Source organism: Alexandromys fortis, unplaced genomic scaffold (genome assembly GCF_014885135.2).
Source record: "Alexandromys fortis isolate MF-2015 unplaced genomic scaffold, M_Fortis_MF-2015_v1.1 scaffold_125, whole genome shotgun sequence".
Taxonomy (NCBI): Eukaryota; Metazoa; Chordata; class Mammalia; order Rodentia; family Cricetidae; genus Alexandromys; species Alexandromys fortis.
The window spans coordinates 512,353-534,478 of NW_026068026.1; the positions used below are offsets into that span (position 1 = coordinate 512,353).

The following is a 22,126-nucleotide window of genomic DNA, read 5'->3' on the forward strand; positions in this document are numbered from 1 at the left end:
AGGAAGGCTGAGAGTAAGAGCCCCATGTGTCATCTTGGGGAGACTGGAAGTGGGGCTCACACACCTTCCTCTTCTCCCACATCTGACAGCCCAGTGGAAGAGCAGCCTCCGGGAGAGAGCTTCCGGGATGTCCTCTCCAAAGACCAGCTGACAAATGGCCATGTCTTCCTCCTCCCTGCCCGAGTCAGGTGAAGAGGCTTGCAAAGTTGTTGACCATCAGCTGGATCAATTGCCCAGGGTAGAATACGTGGGCTGTCATGTCAGAGGGCTCTTGCTCAGGGCGGAACAGCGTTGGTCCAAACACAATTCCCAGGTTGTGGGCGGTCATTCGGTTCTTATCTGAGTGTGCGATCACCCTGGGGACAAAGCCAAGGACAGGGGAGGTAGGCGACAGGTACCCAACAAGCCAGTATAGCCCCATCAGGTAGGTATGGAGCAGAGCAGAGATCATGCTGGGATCTCTCCACATGCTGGCTGAAGGAACCAAGTACAGAGGAACAGAGATGGGCCAGTGGAGAAACCTTCAGGATACGACTTGGAGGCACAAGTTGGGTAGAACTGCTTAGTTCTCAGCTCCAGGGAACACCCCAAAATTCTTTAAGCTCACAACATGGGAGGCTTGTATTCAAATGTGCCCCAAAGCAGCTCAGTCACCCTGCCCTAGGGGGAGACTAAAGTCAGGGAAGGGACAGAGCAGAATTCCCTAATCTCACAGCACCGCTGGTTTTATTGGGTGCTCATTTGATGCTGAGCTAGCCAAAGGCTAGGATATGTTAGTGCTCCCCATCAGTCCCTAAGCAACACCCCCCTCTCCAAGCTCCCCTGTTAGTCCCTGAGGAACACCCCCCTCTCCGTGCTCCCTTGTTAGTCCATGAGCAACACCCCCCCCTCTCTGTGCTCCCTGGCCAGTCCCTGAGGAACACCCCCCTTTCCGTGCTCCCTGGTCAGTCCCTGAGGAACACCCCCATCTCCGTGCTCCCTTGTCAGTCCCTGAGGAACACCCCCCTCTCCGTGCTCCCTGGTTAGTCCCTGAGGAACACCCCCCTCTCCGTGCTCCCTGGTCAGTCCCTGAGGAACACCCCCCTCTCCGTGCTCCCTGGCCAGTCCCTAAGGAACACCCACTCCATCCTCCCCAGCATGAACAGGTTGTTGAGTCTTCCTGACCTGCATAAATGCTCCAGGATGTACTGCAGTGTGTCACGGTTGGGCTTCGGTAACAAGTCCACTAGTTTTTTTATTTCAGAGAGGCACTGATCTGGCTCAGAAAGTTCTAGAGAGAGCGACGGGAAGGACAAGAGAGAGAGAGAGAGGGAGGTGTTAGGGAGAGTGATATGACAGGGTGGGTAAATGATGCACTTTCCCTTGTCCATGAACGGTATCATTTGTCTCGTGCTCTCCTCTCTGCACTTTGGTACAAGAGATTCAACCCAGGGCATTGCATACAATAAGCACACAACTTACTGCCGAGCTGTAGGGCTCCGCTCTTTCCTGTAGCTCACCTGCAACTTTCAGAGTTCTTCCCAGCTCGATCCTCTAAACATTCACACACATATTCCCCCATCCCTAGAGTTGGCATGTAATTATTTCCCATCCTCGCAGAGGAAGACGGAAGGGACCCTCTGTTCTAGTCTCTACTGCACAGGTCCTCCCATGGCAGGAGGATCACCGAAGCTCTTGACCCTTACCGAGGGCATCACGAAAATGAGGCAGCAATGGTGGAGGCATCAGAGGCTCTGGCAGCTCCCGTAAAAAAAGCTTCAAGGCCCCAGTGATCACATGAATGTCATCCCATTCCGCACTGTCTAAATCTAATTTGCCTTCTAGAAGGAAAAATAAGTTCCTTGGGTTCCGGACTCAAAGATCAGGAATTTGGGGGGAAATCTAATCAAAACATGTCACAAGAATGTGATGATGGCCCATAGTAGGGCATGGTAACAACGGGGACAGTGTTTGTTGGGGCGGGACATGGGGGAATTCCGTGGGATACAAAGAGGGCATTGGTCAGCTTTTTGAGAGTCTGAGGTGTAAGTACCTTGTCCCGGCTGTTCTGGAAACATGTATCTCCCATCAGAGGTGACTGCCCGTTCTGTAACAAGCACGAGAAGAGACCAGTAGCTGAGACATGCAGTTCTGACTCCCTCCCTCAGAACCGCTCTTGGTTCTGAGGTACCCAATTCTTCGATTCATTACTTCCTCCCAAGTCCTCTCACCTCTGTCTACCAGGAAGCGCAGTTTCTGGACCACTGCCAGGTTCCCGCTCACACGGTAAATGCCGTCCACATCCAGACCTAGGAGAAGAGGGATAGGGAAGATGAGAACTCGAAAAGTGTTTAAGTGAGGGATGTGAGGGAGAAAGGAGTCAGGAGGAAGGCAGAGATGGGGCGACTGGGTCCTAGGGCTTGAAAGGGGAGATTTTTGGAGTTTGGGAAACACAACCTTTTTTATCCACAGCCTCAACACAGAGCCGGACAAAGCTGGGCACGGTGTCCCCTTCCCTTTGGCACAGCGATTCCAACTGGCAACCGAACACTTGGTCTGCAGAGGAGGGGGTGGATCAGTAAAGGTCGCACTATCCACGTAAGCCTGGGTCTGCTGCCACGTGGGGGCAAGGACGCCCTTCCTCTGCTCCTCAAATAATGAGGAATGGGGGAGAAGCCGGAGTGTCAGTAGACTCTAACCTGGGTCTGGAAGCTCTACTTTGAGCCTCACTAGAGTTTTTATTAATGCTAAGACTGTAGTCCTGGCTGTCCTGGAACTCAGAGATCCCCCTGAGTGCTGAGCTTAAAGACACCAGCCGCTACTCAGCATGGTGCCTCTCACCTGTAATCCCAGACACTTGGGAGGCTGAGGCAGGAGGAGTGCCCAAATTTGAGGAAAACCCGGGGATAAATACTGAGAGTATATATCAACAACAATAAAATCTGAAAACCGAAACCTACACAAAACAGAAACACTAGTAAGGCTGGCACAAAGAGCAGTGCCCCACTGGTCCAGCCCAGCCTACCTCGGAGCAGGCCCCGCTCCTGAAGGCTCTGCAAGGTTGGTCTCTTGGCGATCAGCCGCTTTAACTTGTTCCGCACGCGGTTTTTCTGCTCAGTGCCCTCGGCACCCCGACCTGCCAAACCAAGAAGTGTGAGCTCCAGCGGAGGACGATTCCCTGCAACCCAGCCCGGCCAGCTCAGTCCCACTTCGTACTGGAAATCCTGCGGCTGCTAAGCCTTAGCAGTGGCTTGGACACCGGCTCTGACTCCAACTCGTCATCCTCACCAGCGCTCAGCTCTGCCAGCTCTGCGGGTCCCGAGCCGGACAGACGCAACTCTAGGGGGTTCTCCCGATCCTATACCCGGGCAGCCAGGGTGGGAGGGATGGAAGGGAGAGCATCGGCACCCCCACATTCCAGCCTGACTCAAGGTCAGGACTCCACCCGAGACCTTCTGGTTCCCACAGCCCTTCTCTTTGTCCCTCCCTTTCCCGGGTCTAGCCTCCAGGGTGCCTTCAGGGTTCTGCACCCTTCTAACCAGACGCTCGATGACTGCCCGCAGCGCGCGATGCCAGGCTCGCAGCTCGGGCTCCTCGTCCGACTGCAGCAGGAACTCATGGCCGGGGACCGTCCGGATCTGGGGATCGGGCGGGAAAGGCTCGCGTCAGCGAGGAGAGCCTAGAACGCTGTGAGGTCGAGAGCGTCCTCTGGTCACCACGTCCACTCCGTCCCCCAAATCTTTGGGGCCGCGCGAGACGGCACTTACGTGCAGGACGTTGCGGCGGCTGGACAGGTGGCGCCCGTTAGCCAGGGCCGCCCCGCGCAGGTCCACGCTGCTTTCCGGCCGGCTCCCTGCCGGCGCCTGGCGATGACGGGAGAAACTGAGGCTGAGTCTGTTTCCTCACCGCTTCCCTCTGGGGTGGTGGCGGTGAGCTGCTTCCGCCTTCCTTTACCTTCTCCTCCATTTCTTTCCTTGCCTCCCCCGTCTGTTGACCCGAAGCGCAAACCAGTAACCCCCAAACCCTTGCTGCTCCCCCTGGCCGATGCTCACCCAGCCTTGGGACGGCGCAGACTGCGGCGGCCGCTCTCGGTAGAACACAAGGCTGTTACCAGTTAACACCACCCAAGCCGGGCCCCAGTTCTTCCTGTGGGGGAAGGGAGGAGTAGAAGTAGTTAAAAGGTCATTTTAGAGTTTCACCTGTAGTGCTTTCTACCCTGTGAAACCCAATAGCCTAGACCCCTGACATATTCTGGGTCCTCACCTGAGTTTGCGCCCTCCTTGAGCAATCTTGGTCATGTTGATCAGACCTGACTTTTCCTCCTGGGAAAGACATGGGTTATTGCTTGTTAGCCACCCTGTGTCACCCACAGCCCTCAAGGGTTCTCTCTAAGGGGTGAGGCCTGTTAAAGTTTGGGGGTGGGGGTGACTGAAGAAGAGCAAACACCCAGAAAGAAGAATGTTATTTTCAAGGAGCAGAAGACAGGTGCAGAGAGGTTCTGGGCTTTGAGAGACAGGAAAGACTCACGTGGGGGTCATCCAGCTGTGGCTGACAGGAATGCAGGGCTGCTGGCTGGTCTGGCAGGTCTCCCCAGGGGCTGCTCCTGCTCCGGCTGAGGCTTGGTAAACCCTAAGGATGGGGCATTGAAAGAGGACATTCAATCTGGTGGTCCCAGGTTGCAGGAGGAAGAGGGGTGTGGCTGTGAGAAAGGGCAACGTTACAGTGGCAATGGAGAACGCCTTGCCTAAGGGGAGAGTCTTAAAAAGTTAACCTGGACGCTGAGACAATGGGGTGTTCTCACCTGTCCATCAAGCCATTCCTGAGGTTGCGAGGCCCCACTGTTCCTAATCAGAGTCTCTGTCTGCTCCATGGAGCCCGGTTTCTGGGTTTAGGGGAGACAAAGTAACATCCAGATGGTACCTCAACAGTTCAGCAATTCTCACTGTGTTTTCTTTCTTCTGACCTGAGAGCCCCAGAGAGAAATGGGGAAGAGGGGTTTTGAAGGGACAAGGGGACGCGGAGGAGGACAGGTGTCTTGAATATGACTGTGGCATGGCACAGGAGAGGCGTCTTAGTGGGATCTAAGTTACAGGGGTTGTTAGTGACAGCCAAAGCCGGTGTCCTGGCAGCTCTAACAATCTAAGCTCTGCCACTTGTCCCCAGTAATCAATCAAAGCGACAATGCTAAAGGACAGAGAATAATTTATCTGGGGCTACAGAGATGGCTCAGTGGTTAAGAGCACTGACTGCCTTCTGGAGGGGTGGGAAGGGGGAGTGCAGCTGGTCCACTTCCAGGAGGTCTGACGCCCACTTCTGGTCTCTGTGGGCACTGCATGCATGGTGGTACACAGACATACATGCTGGCAAAACACCCATACACATAAAATTATTTATTTATTTATTTATTGAGAAGTGGATCACTCATATAAATAAATTTGATTATCTCCAATGCTGCTTTTGGGGTCTAACATGAGGTTTAGGTTTGGATAGAGGACAGGAGATAATTATAAAGCCAGGCATGGGGGTGCACACCTTTAATTCCAACTTGGGAGTCAAAGGCAGGTGGATCTCTGTGAGTTTGAGGCCAGCCTGGTCTAGAGTGAGTCCCAGGACAGTCAGAGCTACACAGAGAAACCTTGTCTTGGGTGCGGGGGTGGGGTGGGATGAGGCGGGGGAGGAGGTAATTGTTACTAAGCAGTGTGGTCCTTGCCTATCTGTGTCTCAGCTCCGTTCTCGGACGCTGATGAGGACTTGACAAGCTGTGGGAAAAGTGTAACCTGTCCTCCTGGGAGACAAGTTCCTTCTCTGGCTGGTATCAGGACCCCAGCAGTTTACTTCCCCAGCATAAGACTCCCGGGGCAATTCTAATCCCTTGGGGTCCGTGTCTCAGTGGTCTTTTAGCTGAAGGAAGAGACCCAGCCTTTCTCCTAAGAATTTCGGCGTTGGTCAGTCCAGCCGAAGCTGCTCCCAGGCATCTAGCCTTGGGGGCGGGGACGGGGGGGGGGGGATGGGAGATCCAAGTTCTTCGGGACAGAGACCCTGGACATCAGAGAAGGCCAACCAGATTACAAGACACAGGGAGCTCTGACAGGAGGGGCTGGGATCCTGCCTGCCAGGGAAGTGGGGAAGAGGAGGTGGGTGCTGCCCCGTCCCTCCCAACCGCTCTCCCATTTACTCACCTTTGGCTCCGGGCCAGGGTGACCCTGGTACAGGGCTAGAAACCCCAGTCCCTGGCTGTTTTTTAAAAATTCTCCCCTCACAGCCTTCTTTGCTCTTCTCCGCACTTCCTGTTGCCAACTTCCCTCCTCCCCCACGCAACCCCGCCCCAGGGCTGCAGGAAAGGGGAACAGGCTTTTTGGGGGGTGGGGTGGGGAAGAGAAAGTGCCCCCTCCTCACACCATTCAGAGGAAAAGACAGCAAGAGGTGAGGGGCCACGCCAGGGGAGGATGAGAGAAAGGACTTATCAGCAGCCGACAAGGAGGGGGGGGAGCCAGGCTTGTAACCCTAACATTTGGGAGGCTGAGGCAGGAGGATTATAGGAGTTTGAGGTCAATCTGGCCTACCTAAAGAGTCCAGCTCATCTGGGCCTACTACAGAGTGAGACCCTGGCTCAAAATACAACTGACAAAAGAGAAGGAGGGGGAAGGGATGGACAAGAGAGCTATAACTTTAGAGGAACTTGCCTGTAGCCCAGGCAGGACAGAGGACAAACCTTGCCCTGGGCTAGGAGTCAGAAGCAGAGGAAAAGCAGTCAGTTGGCCTCCTGCTGTTGGGAAGGGCTCACATCTCCTCAGGGCCTGTGTCTTTTGCTGTCCTTCCTCACCCCTACTTTGCTTGTAGCCTCTCTTTCTCCACAGGCAGGGTCTTTTCCGACCACCTCAGTATCTTCTTTATTTATCAGGCTGATTTAATGCCACCCTCTCCCACCCTCAGTCCTTTAAGGGAGGACAATGTCTGTCTCCTTTACCTCTGTACCCAAAACAGGGCCTCATGGTAGTGTAACTGACCACGGACTGTGCTCTGGTGAAGATCTGTGACTCACCGTGTCGGTACTGGCCTCTGTCATGGAGCCTTCCTGGGGGAGAGATCTTTCTCTTGGCCCTTCCCTGAGGGGTTTCAGGAAGCAGGGTTTCAAATAGGCCATGCTGACACTTCTGCACATTTTGCGGGAACAGGGAGGAGGTTGCTCAGCAGTAACCTGGGTTTCCTGAGACAGGTAGAGTTCCTCCAGGGAGCCATGAAACATCTTTGTCCCTGAAAAGAGACGTGGAGGAGTGATGGCAGATAGGGCCTCGGCTGAGTTGTCAAGGAATACAGAGGAAAGCTACCGGAAATGACTTGAGACCTAACCAGCTTAGAGCTAGGAGGGATAAAAGGTGATACCACCATGGTGGATGTGAGAACAGCGAGTCTTATCTAAGGAAAGCGAGACAGAGGTGTCACCAGAAGCGAGAGGCAAACCCACTAGGTAACTCTCTCAAGCCAGGGAGGCAGGAAGGGGAAAGCTTGGAGTTTTCTTACCAGGACTCCAGAGGGATGCATTGTGGGTAGAGTCTGCTGGTCTGGGGCAGGAGAGTGATTCCTCGGTCATATACGCAGCTGGAACAAAGATGGGCCTGGACCAGGAGGATACTCCTAGGCGCCTTGCCAACCACCAGTCCGAGTTGGTCTTTCGAAGCAGTTGGAACCTGTCACCTTCAGCCAGAGACACCTCCCGGCCATCTGCCCCGGTATAAGTGAAGGGATAGAGGACGCAGAGCTGGGGTCCCTGAGAAGGGCTTTGTAGACTCACTCCAAGATTTCCCCAGATACTTGGCCACCACCGGCCTGAGAGCATTGTGGTCAGCACTGTCACCTATGGGAAAAAGGAGAGTTGAAGTTCCAGAAGGAAATAGGACTGGGTGCCTCCACACAGAGGGACATGGCTCTTAGAGCTGTGTGTGTGTGTGTGTGTGTGTGTGTGTGTGTGTCTTGGATGAGTGAGGACAGGAGCCGTGGAGAGACAAGGAAGGAGGAGACTAGAGAGAAGCCCTGTGTGGGAGAGATCAGCACAGTTTGGGGACTGAGACCTCCTGCGTGGTGTGTCTGATGAGGAAGTGTATATAAACAAGGTGAGAGAGGATGTGGTCAGTAGACCTTGGTGGCTGGCAAGGCAGGAAATCAGAAAAGATGACCGAGCTCGGTAATTTTTTCCTTTAGATACCTTGTGGAGGTCACCAGAAGTTTCAGGGGCAGAAAGAATTGGTCCTGGGTGCTGGTGGGAGTTCTGAGCTAGACATGGAAAAACCGAGAGGAACACAGGAGAAAGTACGAGGGAGAATGACTAAGGAAAGGTTATGACTTGTGACCTTTATTAAGTTTGCACAGGCCTTGTTGTTTCTATGACCAACTGCCTCAGACTTAAACCTTTGTGTTTCCTGTTCAGACAGACAGACAGACAGACAGACAGAAAAACTGTAAGAACGAATGAGAGGGAAAGAGAAAGGGGCTAAGAGAAAGAGGGGTTCACATCACCTAGGACACATTTGGGGGATATGAGCCTCTGCATCAGCCTTTTGGGCGGGTTCTCAGGTTTATTGTGGGGTTCTATTAATTACATTTTTGTGTTATCTGAGTGTTTTGTCTGCATGTCTGTCTGTGCACTCTGTGCACCATCCAAATGTCTGGTGCTTGAGGAGCCAGAAGAGGGTGTTGGATACCCTGGATCTGGGGTTTCAGGTGGCTGTGAGCTGTCATGTGCGTGCTGGGAATTGAACTCAGGTCCTCTAGAAGGATAGCCAGGCTCTTAGTTTTTTCTTCCTCCAGAGACAGGATTTCCTGTGCCTTCCTGGCTGTCTTAGAACTCGCTTGGTAGACCAGTTGTGAGCTGCCGTGTGGGTGCTGGGAACCAAACCCGGGTCCTCTGGAAGGAGCAGTGCTCTTAACCTCTGATTTTTATCCCCCTTGAAACTTTCCCAAGTTTCTTCTTTATAAACATTTCCTTCCTGGAGGTTTTCAGGTTATCAGTGACCTACTGGGGATTGTTAGGAATTTTTCCTAAAGTGAGCTCTCTGCTAATCAAGCCAAATCGCAACAAGCCAAATTAAAAAATATCCAGGTTTAATGGGATTCCTGTGCTCTCGGGTGGCCCCGAGGGGAAACTGGGAGGCTGTGAACTTGACCACCAGGAGGAAAGAAAAGAGACCAGGTGTTTCTCCTTTGGGAGCTCAAATAAATACCTTGTGTGAGTGGTCCTGACTCTCCCCCGGGGAGGGGGTCAGGACCTGGCATGCTGGGATTTGTAGTCCAGACCAAAGCAACGCCCAGGCCTGGGGGCTGGGATGGATGCGAGGGGCTGGGGTCTATGCTCCCAACTTAACAGGGATTCATCCTGTATCCAGCAGCATTTGAGAGGCTGAGAGAGGAACGCGGAGCTGAAGGCCAGTCTGAGCTATTTAGTCAAAGCTCGGCTCAAAAAGCAGAGCAGAACAAGGCAGACCTGTCTCCCCAACCCTCCCTCGAACTTCTCAAAGGCGACCACACAAAGCCATCTTCATTTCCTATCCCTCACGTCTCCACTTTCCCAAGTACACCCCAGTCCTTGCAAGCACTTCCTAATCCTTAAGCTGTGTGACATTCTGTGGCATGCGACCCAACTGCCCCTTCCCCTGCTGGTGTCCTTCCCGGTTCCTCTTCTGGTGGTTACTTCTTTGCGGGAGTCTTCCTCTGCCTGCTCCTTAAACCACAAAAACCCATCTGAGCTGTGTCTTTTGCGCTTTGAGTCGCTCACTCAGTGATCGGACTCTCAAATGGCCTCTGTGTCCTGCTAAGCACTGTATCTCCAGTCCAGATCTTCCTCTGGAGTCTGGCCTTATCCACCATCCACCGAAGCACTCTGCAAGTCTTCTACAACAAATTCAGTACCTACCGAAGTGTCCACATCAACCTTCCCTACAAATCTTTTTCTCCAGCATTCAGCTGCCAGACTTAAATCCAAAAAAAATATCTATTGAATCCTTGCTAACACTTAGGCTAGGCGGGACCATGCTGATTGTGGTGATAAATCTGGGCCATTGCCCTCTCGTACAATTAAACCCCTCTGTGATAAGGATCGCGTGGTAGAGGAAGTTAGAAGCATCTGCAGGAGAAGCATGTGCCCAACTGTGCACGCCAGAAGCCCTGCAGCTTCTTGTCTGTTTCCTTGCTGCTCACATCGATTCAACTGATTACCAAGTACTGGAGTTGGTATTTTCCCAAATCTCCTCCCCTGCTTTGCTGGCAATTGAACCCAGGGCCTTCTGTACAGCAGACAAGATATTTGACTACTGAGCTACATTCTAGTCTTTGTATTTCTTCTATTTATTTTTTGTTTTTTTGAGACAGGGTTTCTGTCTTTGGCTCTGGCTGTCCCGGAACTCACTCTGTAGACCAGGCTACTCTTGAACTCAAAGAGATTCGCCTGCCTCTGCCTCCCATGTGTTGGGATTAAAGCCACAACACAAGTTCTTGGGTTTTCGAAAAGGTCTGGCTATGTGGCTCATGCTGTTGTACAACTCAAGCGGACGTCTGTGAGTTCATGGCTAGCCTGGTCTACAGAGCGAGTTTGAGGCCAGCCTGGTCTACAGAGCAAGTTCCATGGCAGCCAGAGCTGTTATACAGAGAAACCCTGTCTTTAGGGCAGAAGAGATGGTTCAGCAGTAAAGAGTACCAACTGTTCAGTTCATGCAAGGCGGTGCATCATGCATGACCCTTTGTAACTCATCCTAGGGAATCCAACCCTCTTCTGTCCATGTGATGCACAGACACCCATGCAAGAAAAACACCTATACATATCATTATTTTAAAGAGAAAAAACTATTTGGGGGCAGGGTCTCATGTATCCCAGGCTGGCCTTGAACTGACTATGTAGGTGAAAATGACCTTGAACTCTTGATCCTCTTGCCCCCCCCCCCCCAAGTTTGGAATTGTAGGCGTAGTCGGAATGCCTGGCTCTTTTACTTTTCGAGATTTATATATATGAGTGTATGAGTGCTGGAAACCAAACTCAAACCTTCCGTAAGCACATGGGTTCGTAACCACCAAGCTATGGCTCCAGCCCACCATTGAGTTTTTATTTATTTATTTATTTATTTATTTTTGAAACATGATCTTGCTTTACATTCCTGAATGGCTTAGTACTCTCTATTTAGCCTAAGACTGATCCTTCTGTGTGCTGGGACTACAGGCCTGCCCATCCAGGCCTGGCGTTTTCCTCCCATCACCTAACCTCTAGCATCAAAGAATCTGAAATCTTGAAAAATTAAGTGTGTGTGTGAGGATATGTGCATGTGAGTGTAGGTGCCTGTGCAGTCCAGAAGAGGGCGTCAGAGTCCATGGGGCTAGAATTATAGGCAGCCGTGGGTTACTCAGTGTGAATGCTAGGGGCCCTGATTCTTTGCAAGAAGACCTCTGCAGGACACACTCTCGGCTACTGAGCCATCTCCCCAGCTATTTTACTTTTTGTACCTTTGCTTATTCAGCATGTATGCATGTGAGTGTATGGTGTGTGTGTGTGTGTAGTCTAGAGGGAAGTGTTTTAGGTGTTTTGTTTCCACTCTGTGGGTCCTGGTGATTGAATTCAGGCCATTCGACTTGGTGGCAAGCACCTTTTATTATTTTGGTTGGACGGAGTCTGTTGAGAGTGTTTCACTGTGTATCTCAGATTAGCCTTTGGGCTCCTTATGCATCCTAAACTGGTCTCAAACTTCTGTCCAGGCCTCCTGAATACTGGGATTATAGATGTAAGAGACATGTCTACCCCATATTTTATTTATGTATTTATTTTTTTAAATATTTATTTATTTATTATGTATACAATATTCTGTCTGTGTGTATGCCTGCAGGCCAGAAGAGGGCACCAGATATCATTACAGATGGTTGTGAGCCACCATGTGGTTGCTGGGAATTGAACTCAGGACCTTTGGAAGAGCAGGCAGTGCTCTTAACCTCTGAGCCATCTCTCCAGCCGTATTATTTGGTTCTTCTTTCTTTCTTTCTTTCTTTCTTTCTTTCTCTCTCTCTCTCTCTCTCTCTCTCTCTCTCTCTCTCTCTCTCTCTCTCTCTCTCTCTCTCTCTCTCTCTCTCTCTCTTTCTTTATTAAAGATTTCTGTCTCTTCCCCACCGCCGCCTCCCCTTTCCCTTCCCCTCTCCCATTTTTTGGTTTTTCAAGACAGGGTTTCTCTGTAGCTTTGAGGAACTCATTCCATAGACCAGTCTGGCCTCGAACTCACAGATATCTGCCTGTCTCTACCTCCTGAGTGCTGGGATTAAAGGTGTGTGGTCACCTGGCCACCCTATATTATTTTTAAGGGGATACAAAGATGAATAAGGACCCAGCAAGATGCCTTATTGGGTAAAGGTGCTTGCAGTGGAAGCCTGAAGACCCACATAAAGATGGAAGATGAGGGCTGGAGAGATGGCTCAGAGGTTAAGAGCACTGACTGCTCTTCCAGAGGTCCTGAGTTCAATTCCCAGTAACCACATGATGGCTCATCTGTAATGAGACCTGATGCCCTCTTCTGGTGTGTGGGCATACATGGAAGCAGAATGTTGTGCACATAATAAATAAATAAATTTAAAAAAAAGATGGAAGATGAGTGTGGTGGTGCACACCTTTGATCCCAGTTCTTGGGAGGCAGAGGCAGGTGGATTTCTATGAGTTCCAGGCCAGCCCAAGCTACATAATATGGAGACCCTGTCTCAAACAAATAATAAATGAACAAACAAACATAAATACATAAATAAATGATGGAAGATGAGAACTAGATCCACAAAGTTATCTTCTGACTGGCATGGATGTGAGCCTCACCTTAAGCACATGTACTAAGTTTTTAAAAAGATAAACAAGATATCCCTTATTTTTGGCTTTTTGGTATAGTCCTGGCTGTGCTGTAATTCACTCTGTTGACCAGGCTGATCTTTTTTTTTAATATTTATTTATTTATTTGTTTATTTATTTATTTATTATGTATACAATATTCTGTCTGTGTGTGCCTCTGCAGGCCAGAAGAGGGCACCAGATCTCTTTTCAGATGGTTGTGAGTCACCATGTGGTTGCTGGGAATTGAACTCAGGACCTCTGGAAGAGCAGTCAATGTTCTTAACTGTTGAGCCATCTCTCCAGCCCCTGAGTGCTAGGATTAAAGGCCTGTGCCATCACTGCCCACATGGGTTCCTTTCATTTGACTTCATGGTGAAACCTCTCACTTTCCCTTGATTCACCCTTTTCCTTACATAGGCCCTCAGCTCCCTTCGCTATGACCGTCGTCTAGTTCTCTTACCGTGATCATAAATAAACGTTAGTGTTAATGTTTTCAGAGTTTTGCTTACACGTGAGTGTAACTTTTTATTATTATTATTAGCAGAGAAAGCACCAATGACCTTCCTCTTTAGCCAACGTCCCAGAAGCCTCCCCTTGCCTGTCTGAAACAAGAGTCTCCCAACTCAATGTCCCGCCCTTCTACTTCTGTGCGTCTCTCTAGCCATCCTCCTGACCTCCTGATTTCTTATAATCTTCACTTCCTGCCAGCCAGTTGCTTCCTCCACCTTTTGGTAGACTTTATGTAATCCTGCTTTATTTATTTTAAGATTTATTTATTTATTTATGTTAAACAGGGTTTCTCTGTATAACAATCCTGGCTGTCTTGGAACTCACTTTGTAGAACTTGTTTTGTAGACCAGGCTGGTCTCAGACTCACACAGATCCGCCTGCCTCTGCCCCCCAAGTGCTGGGATTAAAGGCATACACCACCACAGCCTGGCTGATTTATATTTATGTATACAGTATTCTACCTACATGCATGTCTGCAGGACAGAAGAAAAAAACCAGATCTCATTATGGATGGTTGTGAGTCACCATGTGGTTGCTGGGAATTGAACTCAGGACCTCTGGAAAAGCAGCCAGTGCTCCTAACCACCGAGCCACCTCTCCAGCCCCAAGTGTAACATTTCTGTGCAGTGCCCAAGGAAGCCAGAAGAGGCCGTCCTTTGGAACTAGTGTCACAGGGGCTGTGGGCTGCATGCTGTGTGCTTGGAACCAGAGCTTAGCCTTCTGCATGAGCAGCGAGTGCTCCTTAACCTCGAGCTCTTCAGTCCCTTATTTTTTTAATTAATTAAAAACAAACTAGGGCTGGAGAAATGGCTCAGAGGTTAAGAGCACTGGCTGCTCCTCCAGAGGTCCTGAGTTCAATTCCCAGCAACCACATGGTGGCTCACAGCCATCTGTAATGAGATCTGGCGCCCTCTTCTGGCCAGCAGGCATACATGGAGGCAGAACGTTGTATACATAATAAATAAATAAATCTTTTAAAAAAACAAAACACACCAGATTAGCTTTGGACTCAAAGAGATCCAACTGCCTTTGCCTTCTGGGTACTGGAATTGAGGGAGTGCCCCCTCACATCCAGACCCCCACCCCACTCTTTTTTCCCCAATGTTTTAATTTTATCTGTCTGGGTGTTTTGTCTGTATGTACACCTGTGCGTTACATGCAGGCAGTGTTCAAGGAGGCCAGAAGAGGGAGTCTGATCCCCTGGGACTGAAGTTGCAGACATTGTAACCTCACCGCACACAAACGCTGGGTATCAAAGCTGAGTCCCCTGGAAGAATGGCCTGTGTTTTTCACTGCTGAGCCATCTTTCCAGGCCTGCATACGTCTCTTGTAGCAATAGAGGCAGGTGGATTGAATTTCTAATCTTTTGTCTCCACCTTCCCAATGCTGGGATGGCAGATGGGTGTGCCAACCTGGTGCTATGGAGTGAACCCAAGGGCTCGTACACACTAGTCTACATTCCCCGCTCCTAAATAATACATTCTCACTAGTCACATCTTTTGTGATTGGTGGGTATCTATGTATCTACAGTAATTTCCAATTTTTACATTAACACATTTTTTTTTTTTCCCAGACAGGGTTTCTCCTGGAACTCACTCTGTAGATCAGGCTGGTCTCGAACTCAGAGATCCACCTGTCTCTGCTTCCTCAGTGCTGGGATTAAAGAAGGTGCCACCAACGCTGGGCTTCGTTTTTTATTTATCCTATTAATACACCTAGGCCGCAGCCTCCCTCCATTGTGCCTCTCTTCCAGTTAATTTCCAATTTGACAGTAAAGTTAGCTCATAATTCCCTGACTACAAAACTGATTTCTTTAAAAATTATTTTTATTTCATGTGTTTCATGTTTTGTCTGAATGTATGTAAGTGTGAAGGTATCCCCTGGAACAGGAGTTACAAACAGTTGTGAGCTGCCATTTGGGTACTGGTACTGGGAATTGAACCTGGGTCCTCTGGAAGAGCAGCCAGTGCTTTAAACCGCTGAACCATCTCTCCGGACCTCAAAACTGATTTTCAAAAATGTGATTTTTAAAGATAGATTATTTAGGAGCCCAGGCTGGTCTGGAACTCGGTATGTAGTCCAGATAGATTATTTAGGAACCCAGGCTGGCCTGGAACTCGGTATGTAGTCAAAGATGACTTTAAACTTGTGGACCTCGCTGTCTCTACGTTCCAAGGGCTGGGTATACAGGTGTGTGTACCTCGGAGGTCTTAAAACACTGATGGTGGGCGATGTTGGCTCACGTACTCGGGAGGCAGAGGCTGGCGGAGCTCCGAGTTCGAAGACAACCAGAACTGTCACACAGAGACACCCAGTGTGGAAAAACCAAAACCAAAAAATCCCGACAAAAACAAACACCCCCCCCCCCAACAAACCACCAACCAAGCAAACAACAACAAAAAAACAAACACTGATTAGCGGCATCAAGGAGGCTCAGGGGCTAAAGGCACTGCCACCAAGCCTGACGACCACAGTTCAATCCCTGGGGCTCACGCGGCGGACAGCAGGACTCCCGAAGGGGTCCTCCGATCCCGGCGCGCACGCTCTACCACGCTCCCACCTCCCTGTCTATACATGAATTAAAAAGAAAATTTTTAATAAGTTGAATCAGCGAGTGCGAGCAGCAGCAATCATGACCGCCACCTTATCGATCACCAAGATTAGAAAAAGAAACCACTCGGGTCACGGCCCTCGGCTCACTTTAGGGCAGCCGGCTTTAACCGAGGAGCTCCGAGTGGCCGACCCGAAGTGCCGCGCTAGCCCCCACGGTTGACTTCCGGGTCTCGTTCGTAACCATTTCCTGTTTTGTAACGGTGCATGCTGGGATAAAGAGTCGGCTTTCCCGGAGTCGGCTGCGAGCGTCGGGCCGACAGAGAACTCCATTTCCCGTGATACCTAGCAGCGGCCGCTTAACCCAGGAGCGGGAGGCCGGTTCCGGTTGCATCAGCGTGGGCTCCGGGCGAGATGAGGCTGTTCGTGAGCGAGGGCTCCCCGGGGAGCCTGCCGGTGCTGGCTGCGGCCGCGAGGGCCCGGGGCCGAGCGGAGCTGCTCATCAGCCCCGTAGGCCCCGAAGGTATTCGAGTTGCCACTGTGGGCGGAGGGTGTGGGGAGCGTGCATCTCAGTTGTCTGCCAAACCCCAGTGCCAGTCCCCCAATCACTCTGCATTACTTTAGATCACTCCATTCCCCTTTCTTTCCTTGATCTCTCTTTCAAAGTTACTTAATTGTCCTCAACTAGACTCTTCCCTTGTTTTTAGCCTAGTTGATCCTGCCTCACTCCGCTGTCTTCTTAAACTTTCCTTCCCACATGTCATGCAACTCCCTCCAGCGCGTTCATGCATGATAACCTCCAACCACCCCTTTGTCCTGTCGTTTTTTTTTTTTTCGGGAACCCCTCCCTCCTCTTCTTGGACATCAATGCAGACACATGCACACCCGGCCCTTTGAATTTTACCTCTAATTATTCCCAGCCAGTTTTGGGGCGACTTTTTACGCGTTCTCTTGTCGCATCGTCTCAGCTCTCAGTGCTGCTCTGGCACTGTGACCGCAGGTCAGTGCTGGCTCTTGCTGAAGCGCTCACTGCTCGTATCCACTGCCTCCTCTGTGTTGGCTCCACCTGTTGTTTGCAGCTGGCAGTCTCGACTGAACACTTGCTGGCCTCTCCAAACTCCAGACCCACCCCCCTTTTAGGGTTGCCATGGAAACTGCGTCTCCTCCCGCCCCGTCCAGTGTAAAATTGTCAGATAATTTCTTTTCTTACCCCTGTTCATTCATTTTCCTCTGTCTCAAGAGTGTGTGGTGCCGTTCCTGACCCGGCCTAAGGTCCCCGTCTTGCAGCTGGATAGTGGCAACTACCTCTTCTCCACCAGTGCGATCTGCCGGTCAGTATTGGTTCTTGGTGGGGAGGTGGCTGGATCACAGCTGACTTCACTGACCTTTTTGTGCCCTTATTTGGAAACACTTTCTCAGAGGGTTCATACATGAATTACACAAAAGGAACCCTTCAGTATTAACTTGTGTTCTCTCCGTGGGCAGATACTTTTTTCTGTTATCTGGCTGGGAACAAGATGACCTTACCAACCAGTGGCTGGAGTGGGAAGCCACAGAGCTACAGGTAGGATTCATGCACCAGGGAGGGCAGGCTGCCTTTCTTTTGTACGAACATCCTAACCCATGTTCCCTGTGTTGTAGCCAGTTTTGTCTGCTGCCCTGCACTGTTTAGTGGTTCAAGGCAAGAAAGGAGAAGAGGTGCTTGGCCCGCTTCGGAGAGCCCTGACTCATATCGATCACAGCTTGAGTCGCCAGCCCTGTCCTTTCCTGGCCGGGGTGAGTTGGTCTTGATATGTGGTTTGTGGAAGCCTGACGATGTAGGACTTAAAGGGAAGACGGTATTCAGACCCCCACGACCAATTATTAGCATTATAACCATGACACATTACTTTTTAATTAATCTTTACAATCTTTAATTAATCCTTACTGTTTTTTCCAAACAAGGTTTCTTTGTGTTTCCCTGGCTGTCCCAGATGGAATTTAATCTGTAGATCAGGCTGACCTGGAACTCAGAGAATCTGCCTGTCTCTCCTCCCAAGCGCTGGGATTAAAGACTTGCTCAACTTGATTTTTTTACTTCACTAGTAAAATGGAAGTAATTCCGTTTCCTTATGTAGAGTTACTATGAGGGCAGTGTCAGAAGACATAGGTCATCTCACCTAGTACTCGGCCGTGGATGGTAAACACTGGATGTGGTGGCGCAGACCTGTACTCCTAGCCCTGGGGGGTAGAAGCAGAAGGATCAGAAGTTCAGAGTCATCCTTGGCTACATAGGTTCAAGACCTGCTAGAACTATGTGAGACCTTATGTAATTAAATAAACCAGTTATAAAGGTACATTCCTTTAATTCCAGCACTTGATATAAAGCTGGATGTGGTGGCTCGTGCCCTTAATTCCAGCACTTTGAGGCAAAGGCAGGCAGATCTCTGCAAGTAAGTGCAAGGTCAGCCTAGTCTACATGTCCATGTTTCAAAAAATAAAATCACAAATTTTCGCGATTACCAGTGGAAATACATGAGTGCTTCAACTGTGTACTTTGTCTTTTTCCTCTTTCTCCAACTAGGACACAGAATCTGTGGCTGACATTGTTTTGTGGGGAGCGCTATATCCATTACTGCAGGACCCAGCATACCTCCCTGGTGAGAATTGTTTTGTTTTGTTTTCAGACTGGGTTTCTCTGTAGCTTTGGAGCCTGTCCTAGAAATCTCTTGTAGACCAGGCTGCCCTTAAACTCACAGAGATCCACCAGCCTCTGCCTCCTGAGTACTGGGATTAAAAGCATGCGCCACCACCACCCGGCCCTGGTGAGAATTGTACATGTCACTTCATCCCAACCCCAGGCGCTTGGTGCAGGGCTCTAGAACAGTCGGGTACTGAGTATTCACTTTAAGGTACAGTTTAGAATGTGGCCAAGGGCGCTGGAGAAGGCGCCTGGAGAAACTTCCAAAGGAGAGGAGCTCTACCCCTGCCTGTCCAATCTTGATCCTGTTCTCCCCTTTTTGCTATACCTACAGAGGAATTGGGTGCCCTTCAAAGCTGGTTCCAGACCCTGAGCACCCAGGAGCCATGTCAGCGAGCTGCGGAGACTGTGCTGAAGCAGCAGGGCATCCTGGCTCTGCGACCCTACCTCCAAAAACAGCCCCAGCCCCGCCCTCCTGAGGGGAGGGCTGTCAGCAATGAGCCTGAGGTTTGAAACAGGGCAGGGGCTCCCAGAGCCTTAGGGCCTGGGGTAGGAGGTGGCTAGGAGGCGGACATTGATCGTGGCCACCTTTAGTAGTTAGAGAGCAAAGAAGTGAGGTTTTCTACCTTGGTGGCCCCTCATGGCATGGGGCTCTGTTCACTCATAGGAGGAGGAGCTGGCTACCCTGTCTGAGGAAGACATCGCCATGGCTGTGACCGCTTGGGAAAAGGGTCTGGGAAGCTTGCCCCCACTTCAGCCCCAGCAGCACCCAGTGTGAGTAGACATCGAAAATGGGGCTTGGGGTCATAGCTGGAAATCGTTGTGGGGTGACAGCAGCCCCCTCTTTGCTCATGGAATGTCGATCCCAGTAGTCTGACTGCAAACTTCATTGTGTAGGAAATGACACTGAACTCTTTATTTTATCCCGAGTGCTGGAACAACAGAAGTGAATGAAGCTAGGTCTCTCTTAGAAAGTGCTACTGCTGGGCGGTGGTGGCGCGGGCCTTTAATCCCCGTGCTCGGGAGGCAGAGGCAGGCGGATCTCTTGTAAGTTTGAGGCCTGTTTGGTCTACAGAACAAGTTCTAGGACAGGCTTCAAAACTCCAGAGACCCTACCATGATTAAACAAACAAACAAAAAGTGTTCCTAGATGAGGGAGCAGCGGGATGGCTTGGTGGGTGAAGCACTTTTTGCACAACTTTGATGACCTGAGTTCAACTCCCAGAACTCACAGAAAGGTGGAAGGAGAAATGGATTTTACACAGTTGTTCTCTGTGCCGTGATGTTCCTGTCCTACTCAAAAATAGTGGTTTTTGCTTTTTTGTTTCTTTTTTTTCTTTCAAACGTATCTGTTTTCCGTGTCTGACTGTTTTGACTGTATGCATGCCACATGCGTGGTTCCTATGGAGGTCAGAAGAGGGCATCTGAGATCTTGGAACTGCAGTTAGAGATGGTTCTGCGCCACAGTGTCGGTGCTGGGAATTAAACCTAGGTCCTAAGAGCAAACACTCTTAACCCCTCACCTATCTCTCTACTCCTCATCCCCCTTTGAGACTGGCCTGGGACTCAGTGTGTACCACACTGGTCTGGAACTCACAGAGCTCTGTGTCTGCCTGCAAGTGCTAGTGTTAAAGATGTGTGCCACCAGCAGGGCGGTGGTGGCGCACACCTTTAATCCCAGCACTCAGGAGGCAGAGGCAGGCGGATCTCTGTGAGTTCGAGACCAGCCTGGTCTACAGAGCTAGTTCCAGGACAGGCTCTAAAGCCACAGAGAAACCCTGTCTTGAAAAACCAAAAAAAAAAAAAAAAAAAAAAAAAAAAAAAAGATGTGTGCCACCATGTCTGCCAAGAGATAAACGTTTTTACATGTTTGTACTGGCTAAAGTGTTTAAATGCCTAAACAGAAGAGAAGTCAGTTAGCATTGGCCTAACCTGTAATCCCAGCTACTTGGGAGACAGAGGCAGGAGGAGACTAGTTTGGGCAACTTAGACCTTGTCCTAAAAGGTAAGACGAGGGCTGGGAGCCTCATATGGTATCATATGCAGGTTAGTCCTAGGAGGCAAGGGAACCAGGAGGTTAGGCCAGCCTTTGCTATATGTGACTCTGTAGTTAAGAAAACATCCACTAATCAAACAGGAAGGTCCAAGGTTAGACCTTCCAGTACTGGTTAGCTTCTTGGGAACAGAGAATGACAGGCAGACATATCCCAGCGAAGTTTGCGCCCGAGAATAAGCTAAGGTCATGAGAGTGGAAGGAGCTGTTGGAGTGGGCATGTGCAGTACCCAAGCAGGGCAGGAAGCTTGCTGACTGAGCAGGGCCTTACGAGCAGCTCTAGGATGATAGTTCTGTGGATCCCTGTGGGAAGGACTGACCTGAGGCACTAGGTTTAGTCTGTCGGTGTTCTGTACACTTGCGCTTTTGTGATACTGCATCTCTGCTGCGGACTAGTCTCTTCTTTTTCATCAGGTTGCCCGTGGCTGGAGAAAGGAATGTGCTCATCACAAGCGCCCTCCCTTACGTCAACAATGTCCCCCATCTTGGAAACATCATTGGCTGTGTGCTCAGTGCTGATGTCTTTGCAAGGTGGAGCCAGTTGCTGGAGGAGAGTTCTCTAGAGGGAGGGGTGGGTCCTAAGGGAATAGGTTGGAGGGCACTGGAGGAACGCCCATAACCACCGTGTCTCCTAGGTACTCTCGCCTCCGCCAGTGGAACACCCTCTATCTGTGTGGTACGGATGAGTATGGTACGGCAACGGAGACCAAGGCTATGGAAGAGGGGCTAACCCCACAGCAAATCTGTGACAAGTACCACGCCATCCACGCTGACATCTACCGCTGGTTTAATATCTCATTCGATACTTTTGGTCGCACCACCACTCCACAGCAGACCAAGTAGGTTCCTGATAGTGAGGCAGAGTAGACTGAGAGCTGAGACTAGGGGTAGTGCGAAAACCTCAGAGACAGGCCCAGGGTGGCAGACTAGGGACCACTCAGACTAGCCCCAAGTACAAACATGAAAGACTGACTGAGCTGGTTGTGGTCAACTCTCCTGAGCTTGGGTTTTCAGCATTGCCCTGGACTGTACCCTGGGTGGTTTTCAGGCCTCAAGAAGGTCCCTTGTTTACACAACTCAAACAGGAACTGGGGCCTAAAAGAACACCCAGGAAGGGAAGAGAAAGCACTTCCTTGCCGCCCATCTAGTGCTTCCCTTCCCTTGGCTGCCTAGAAGTCTTTTTAAGACAGGGTCTCATTGTGTAGCCTAAGCAGGTCGCAAACTGTGGCTATCTTCTTGCCTCAGATTTGCAAAGGTTGAGATTATAGGTGTTTGCTACCAAGTCCAATTTTGGGTCTTTAAAATGATCCCTGCCTCCCCAGGCGGTGATGGTGCACACCTTTATTCCCAGCACTCAGGAGGCAGAGGCAAGCAGATGTTTGTGAGTTTGAGGCCGCCTGGTCTACAGAGCGAGTTCCAGGACAGGCTCCAAACTGACAGAAAAATTCTGTCTCGGGGGGCGGGGGGAAACAACCCAAAAAACCAGTCCTTGCCTAAGTGTGTGTGTGTGTATATA

General features: G+C 50.4%; 2 protein-coding genes across 8 annotated transcripts in view; one reads left to right on the top strand and one right to left on the bottom strand.

The window, feature by feature from the left end:
• On the bottom strand, nt 1-17,197 carry Arhgap9 (Rho GTPase activating protein 9). Of its 6 annotated transcripts, XM_050163941.1 has the most exons (18): nt 17,088-17,197; nt 16,782-16,943; nt 7,501-7,834; nt 7,022-7,233; nt 4,781-4,861; nt 4,507-4,608; nt 4,243-4,301; nt 4,032-4,125; nt 3,747-3,842; nt 3,519-3,617; nt 3,196-3,337; nt 3,005-3,115; nt 2,437-2,535; nt 2,211-2,288; nt 2,033-2,086; nt 1,686-1,820; nt 1,165-1,270; nt 4-356 (listed from the first exon to the last, which is right to left on the bottom strand). In XM_050163941.1, exons 3-18 carry the CDS (start codon nt 7,814-7,816, stop codon nt 185-187), a joined length of 1,956 nt encoding a protein of 651 aa, XP_050019898.1. In that variant the 5' UTR covers nt 7,817-7,834; nt 16,782-16,943; nt 17,088-17,197; the 3' UTR covers nt 4-184. The 6 variants fall into 6 exon arrangements, with proteins under 6 accessions (XP_050019899.1, XP_050019898.1, XP_050019897.1 ...); XM_050163942.1 differs by lacking the exons at nt 16,782-16,943; nt 17,088-17,197 and having other exon boundaries at nt 1-356; nt 1,686-1,817; nt 7,501-8,041; XM_050163940.1 differs by lacking the exons at nt 16,782-16,943; nt 17,088-17,197 and having other exon boundaries at nt 5-356; nt 7,501-8,041.
• Mars1 (methionyl-tRNA synthetase 1) overlaps nt 16,124-22,126 on the top strand; it is a 16,216-nt gene continuing 10,213 nt past the window's right edge. Inside the window, exons 1-9 of one of the 2 annotated variants that reach the window (XM_050163938.1) lie at nt 16,124-16,400; nt 17,118-17,208; nt 17,363-17,441; nt 17,519-17,653; nt 18,441-18,516; nt 18,892-19,064; nt 19,225-19,331; nt 21,025-21,141; nt 21,246-21,449. In XM_050163938.1, the coding sequence (XP_050019895.1) occupies nt 16,292-16,400; nt 17,118-17,208; nt 17,363-17,441; nt 17,519-17,653; nt 18,441-18,516; nt 18,892-19,064; nt 19,225-19,331; nt 21,025-21,141; nt 21,246-21,449 (1,091 nt within the window). In that variant the 5' untranslated portion in view covers nt 16,124-16,291. The remainder of the gene's footprint in view (nt 16,401-17,117; nt 17,209-17,362; nt 17,442-17,518; nt 17,654-18,440; nt 18,517-18,891; nt 19,065-19,224; nt 19,332-21,024; nt 21,142-21,245; nt 21,450-22,126) is intronic. The other variant, XM_050163939.1, reaches the window with a different exon arrangement.